The 6,476-nt window shown below is 41.5% G+C and overlaps 1 protein-coding gene across 1 annotated transcript; it reads right to left on the bottom strand.

The window, feature by feature from the left end:
• Window positions 1-286: 286 nt before the first annotated feature.
• BCL2L15 (BCL2 like 15) lies at window positions 287-5,931 on the bottom strand (the record flags this gene model as incomplete). Its single annotated transcript, XM_082661654.1, has 4 exons — window positions 287-406; window positions 993-1,217; window positions 5,357-5,484; window positions 5,805-5,931. 4 exons carry the CDS (start codon window positions 5,929-5,931, stop codon window positions 287-289), a joined length of 600 nt encoding a protein of 199 aa, XP_082517780.1.
• Between the last annotated feature and the right edge of the window lie 545 nt (window positions 5,932-6,476).

The raw sequence follows: 6,476 nt of genomic DNA, 5'->3' as shown, positions 1-6,476 counted from the left end.
TCCCTTTTCCCCACAGTATCTCCAGCAAATGCCTGCCCTGTTGCCTGGAATTCCACTACTGATGAGTCACTACTTTAAGTCTGGAGGTCTTTGCTTCAACAAAACCTCATTAAAACTCATGTAAAAACAGAAAGTATAAAATCTCTACAGACCTCTGGGAGCTGCTCCTAACTTTAACAATCAGTAGAAAACAGGTTATTCAGCTAAGTTCAGTTCTGTCCAAGAGAAAGAAGGTCTTGATTTGGTTGTTTCTGTTTTAATTGCCAGAGATCTATCACCCGATCAGTCAAAGAAGATCAAAGTTTTTCAGGCTGGAAAACAGCTCCACCTCTTCTTCAGCTCTCCAGATTTTCCTAGGAAGGACAATGAATATCCTACAGTCAAAGGAATGGTCTTCAGGAACTCCCTAAAGAAGCCAGAATGACCCACAGATAACTCCAGGGAAGAGAGCTCTTACTAAGGCTTCTGCTGATCTTGGAAATGAAGGGGAGTGCTCTAAGAGAGCAGATGTTCTAATGATTACTAAGACATGGACTTAGAATGCCTCCTACTGTTACCACTACAGCAGATGTCACTAACTGTTTTTTTGTTAGATAATAGTAAGATGATTCTGAACTTCCTCAACACACACCCAAAAGATGTTAGGGAAAAAAGACCCAGAAATTTACCAGTAGAGCAAAGTCACACTGAGATTAGAACTCCACCACTAATATACTTCATAGATGATTATGTACAGGAAGTGGAAATTAGCTTGACAAAGTAAGCAGTCAACATTTTAGGCAGCCTGGCTCTGGGGTCCAAGACCCACTGGCTGAGCTTCTGACTCCTCCCCTTTTCCATGGCAAAAAAATCCCGGCATTTTCAGCAAAGTTGGAAGGCCAGTTTCCCTGCATGGTTTCCAACTGATGGAAAGAACCACGAATTGGAGTCCCAGAGATTAGTACAAAAACAATGCAAATGTCTAGCAAAGCCAGGGGCCCCAAAATACTTACCCAACCTCCCTGGCCCTGGATATACTCTCGGATGGCAGTGTTCCCAATGATCATATTTGTCATGGGCGTAGCCACCTGTCTTGCCATCTCAGGAGTCATACGGACCACACATTCAAGAAGTTTCACTGACACTGCCAGAAAGGCTCTCTCATAAGCCAAGCTGGAATCCTGGGCACACCAGGCCTTGCTGAGAGAATTAACTGTGTCCTGAAGTATAGCTCCTGCCTGGGGTAAGATATGAGATCTATCAGTGGAGTATCACTGAAAAAGTACAGTAGGCTGCAGGTGTAGGAATCCAATAAAACAAGTGTTTCTCAAAGAGTGGCAAGTGCACATTGGTTGTATCTAAGGTAATCTTAAGAAGTAGATGGATATAATTCAAAAAGAGTCATGTACCACAATGTTCATTGCAGCTCTATTTACAATAGCCAGGACATGGAAGCAACCTAAGCGTCCATCCACAGATGAAAGGATAAAGATGTGGCACATATATACAATGGAATAATACTCAGCCATAAAAAGAAACGAAATTGAGTTATTTGTAGTGAGGTGGACGGACCTAGAGTCTGTCATACAGAGTAAAGTAAGTCAGAAAGAGAAAAACAAATACCATATGGTAACACATATATATGGAATCTAAAGAGAAAAAAATGGTCATGAAGAACCTAGGGGCAGGACAGGAATAAAGACACAGACCTACTAGAGAATGGACTTGAGGACATGGGGAGGGGGAAGGGTAAGCTGGGACAAAGTGAGAGAGTGGCATGGACATATATACACTACCAAATGTAAAACTGATAGCTAGTGGGAAGCAGCCTCATAGCACAGGGAGATCAGCTCGGTGCTTTGTGACCACCTAGAGGGGTGGGAGCGAGACGCAAGAGGGAGGAGATATGGGGATGTATGTATATGTATAGCTGATTCACTTTGTTATAAAGCAGAAACTAACACACCATTGTAAAGCAATTATACTCCAACGAAGATGTTAAAAAAAAAAGAACAGAAGAAAAAAAGAAGTAGATGGATAAACTTTTCTTACTTTAGTATTTTTAATTGATTGTAATGGGTATTAGAAAAAACCTAAGCAGCCAATCAAACCCATGATTTGCTCAGGATGAACAAAATGATTAAAGGAAAAACAAAATGATTTGAAAGAAAAATACCAAGTACATCATAGCAGAGTTGGTCAAATTCTAAAGGTATGGCTTGAATGACTGAAGTCTGGGAAACTCTAAAGTAAAAAATAGATTAGCTTTTCCTCTTTCTCTTTCCTTCCCCAAAAGTTCGATCCAAGAGTCATTAGATGGGGCTGAGTAAGGTCTATTGTGGTGTAGTGTAGGGGACCCATGGTGGTCAAAGCAGGGTGTCAGAACCTAAACAAGCAGAGAAGGGCATCCACGGTGAGAGTACCTAGATCCTGTTTTCCAAATAGCATTCTCCATTAAAAGAAACTAGAGCTCCCTGGCGAATGGCTAATTTCAGGCTGGGGCTTGGAAAATACAAGATCTTCTGTCAGAAATTAAAGAAGTGCTCAGAGAATGATAGGGACATGCCAAAAAGACACAGTCCAGGTTGAAAGGTGGAAGCTAGGGCAATTTGAGCATACAGATAAATAATAATAGTAACAGATTACAACCCACTGAATAAAGTAGGAATTCATGGGTCCACGTTGATATAAAAAATAAATAAATGAATAGATTAAAATTTTAGTGAGAAATGGGGCATTTACATGGTTTCAAAGGACTTCCCTACAAGACACTTACTAATTAAAGGTGAAAAGATTAACTTGACAGTGAAGAAGCCTTGCAGACACTATTTTAAGTGATTAAAGTTAACACCAGTACTGGGACAAATTGAAATCTGCACCACTTGATAGGATGCAGTGAAATGAACACAGCAACACTTCTGTGCAATTCCTACCAAAGGTACATATCCTGTATCGATTCAAGAGGAAATATCAAACAAACCCAAGTTAAGGGACATTCTTCAAAATAATTGGCCCATAATCGTCAAGGGTCAAGGTCATGAAAATCAAGGAAAGACTGAGGAACTATTCCAAATTGAAGGAGACGAAAGAGACATGACAACTAAGTGCAATATCTGATTCTGACCTAGATCCTTCTGCTATGCAGGTGACCCTTGAACAACTCAGAGGTTAGGGGAAACAATCCCCTGCATAGTTGAAAACCTACATATAACTTTATGGTTGGCCCTCCGTATCTGCGGTTCCACATCTGCAGATTCAACCAAGTGCAGATCGTGTAGTACTGTGCTATTTATTGAAAAAAAATGCATATAAGTGGACCCATGCAGTTCAAACCTGTGTTGTTCAAGGGCCAGCTGTAAGTGAAAGTCTGAGAAAATCTGAGTGGGATCTGAGGATGAGATGATAATGTATCAATGCTAAATTCCTGGTTTTGATGGTTAGACTGTGGTTATATAAGAGAATGTCCTTGTTTGAAGGGGGTGATGGAACAACATGTTGGCTACTTACTCTCAAACGATTCAACTTTTCTGTGAGTTTGAAGCTGTTTCCAAAATAATTTGTTTGTTTGTTTGGGGGTTTTTTTTGTGTGTGTGGTACGCGGGCCTCTCACTGTTGTGGCCTCTCCCGTTGCGGAGCACAGGCTCCGGACGCACAGGCCCGGTGGCCACGGCTCATGGGCCCAGCCGCTCCGCGGCATGTGGGACCTTCCCAGACCGGGGCACGAACCCGTGTCCCCTGCATCGGCAGGCGGACTCTCAACCACTGTGCCACCAGGGAAGCCCCAAAATAATTTTTTTTAATTAAAAAGTAAAAGTAGATCCAGCTACCAGCTACCTAGGAAAGCTTCAGTGCAAGCAATTAGGTGTGATAAGTCCAGTTCTGCCTGAGCTGCATTCAGTAGGAAGATAAAGCATAAGGGTGTGGTTCAGCACAGAGATACAGAGAATAGATTGGTGGTGACCAGGAGATAGGGCGAGGTCAAAATGGGTAAAGGGGGGACTTCCCTGGTGGCACAGTGATTAAGAATCCACCTGCCAACGCAGGGGACATGGGTTCGAGCCCTGGTCCAGGAAGGTCCCACATGCCACGGAGCAACAAAGCCTGTGGGCCACAACTACTGAAGCCCGCACGCCTAGAGCCCGTGCTCCACAACAAAGAGAAGCCACTGCAATGAGAAGCCTGCGCACCACCACGAAGGGTAGCCCCCACTCACCACAACTAGAGAAAGCCCACGTACAGCAACGAAGAACCCAACGCAACCAAAAATAAAATATTAATTAATTAATTTAGAAAACAAAAAGAACCAAAATGGGTAAAGGGGGTCAATTTTATGGTGACAGAGAGAAACTAGACTTTTGGTGGCAAGCATGCTGTGGTGTATACAAAAGTGGAATTATAATGTTGTGCACATGAAACTTATGTAAAGTTATAAAGCAATGCTACCTCAATTTAAAAAAAAAGTGTGATTCTGGAATCAGTCTGGGTTCAAATCCTAACTTCAACACTTACTAAATAATCTAATTACTTATTTCCCTATTCTTCAGTTTCCTTATCAGCTTAAATGGATACTAAGTCAGAAAATACTTTTTGAGGGCCTATTGTATATCATGTTCTGTTCTAGGTTGTGTGAATATAGCAGTGGACAAAATGGGTTAAATGTTTGCTCTCACAGTGTTACACACAGATGAGAGAGGTTGCACTGTGGATAACAGTTTCTATAATGCCTCATAGAGTGGTGTAAGGATTAAATGAGATAATAAATGTAAAGCATTTAGAATACTGTCTGGCACATGGTAAGTGATGAGTTAATATTAGCTGTCATTATTGATATTAATCAGCAACCTCTTCTAGAACACTGCCTATGGTATTTATATCCCATACAAAGTCCAGGAATCAGGACACTGATGAAAAGCCAGATACGCCCTAGTGGCTGCTGTACTTATCCTTCGTTGCGTCGGATTTGTCAAATGCCTATCCTTCCTGTATATAATTTTATTGCTGGACCTTGAGGAAAAAAAGATGTCCACTACCAGCAAAATAAATACTAAAACAGGTGCATAAAAGAATAAAATGCTTTACCAAGAATAAAATGCTATATATATGCTCTATGCCATTAAGCACAGCTCTGATGAAAAACAAATAGAAACAATCTGAAGGCTGATCAGCCTATGCCAAAAGCTCTCCACCTCAATACCACCTAGGCTTTGATTAACTGCTAAAGAATCGGCAGTTGAAGAATTCCTGCTGTATCTCCTTGGATGCATTAAGCCCCCAAATCTTTCACAGAACATTTCTAGTCACAGTCATATAGGAGTAGTAAGAGAAGGATATCTGAAATAGAAAAAAAGCAGCAAACAATAGAAGGAAGTAGCAGAAACTTGACCTGTCCCTGAATGGTTTCTGCGATGATGTTTTTGGCAGAAGCTTCCAATTCTCCATTGAACTTGTCACCCAACATCCGAAGGCGACCAGCAATGATGGCCACATCAAAAGAGCAGACCTCTCCTAAAACAGAGGGAACACAGGCACATTCGTCACAATGCTTGAAGGGATGGCAAGTCCCAGGAATCTGGGCGTTGAAAAAAGTTCTCTAGACTTTTTAAACAATTTGGGCATCATTCTCTCCCAAGAAAATCTTCAATATTCTGTCAACACCAATAGAAGACAGAAAATCTCCCTTCACTGAGAATCTCTTTCCCTTCTATAAAGACTTCAGATATTGCTGAAAGCTTAGAGCTTACCTTTTGAAACTTAAGAAGAAATAAGTAAGAATATTCAGATTCTCTTGTTGACCTGCAATTACCACCTCAGGCCAGGAGCCTTACCTGAATCTACTTCGTCTGCACAACGTAGGGTCCGGTTAGCAACCTGACAAGTGGGACCTAAGAAGTCTGTGAGTAGAGAGTCTATAATGCATTCCGTTTGCTCCTCAAAGGTTTGGGGGCTCTTCATTTTAGGTGTTTATAGCCAAGTTTTGCTTTTCTACAAAACAAAGCAGTTTTCAGCTCAGAAGGAAGTCAGAAACACTGGTAAACCAGATGTGTCCCTCTTGTAAAGTTTCTTAATGGGACATGGAGTCCTGGAGCCTTTCCCACCACCTGTCTACAAAACAGCTGCTCAGAAAGATGGGACTTCTCTGAAGAGCTCACCCACACACAGCTAGGGAGGTTTGTTGAAGACTTTCAGTTCCTTATCTCAGAGCCACACCCAAGCCAGTACCTAGGGTTAATGAATAACTTTAATAGTTAGATAGCCAATCTAGAACTGAAAGAGTCAAGGAAGAGCTCTTGGGCAACACTGAGAAACTTCCTGCTGGGTTCTGGGTATGGTGTAATTTAAAGAAAGAAATTTTGAAGTTCTATTACACAAACATTCAACTCCTGACTATGGCATTCATTTGCCACTATCACACACCGATTACTCACTGAGTACCAGTGTGTAAGAAACTACACATACTTGGCACTATAAATAACCCAGAAAAACGACACAGATACAGT

The sequence above is a fragment of the Grampus griseus genome, assembly GCF_964374135.1.
Source record: "Grampus griseus genome assembly, chromosome: 1".
Classification (NCBI taxonomy): Eukaryota; Metazoa; Chordata; class Mammalia; order Artiodactyla; family Delphinidae; genus Grampus; species Grampus griseus.
The sequence above is the reverse complement of the archived record's forward strand: the minus strand, read 5'-3'. Positions and strand labels throughout refer to the sequence as shown.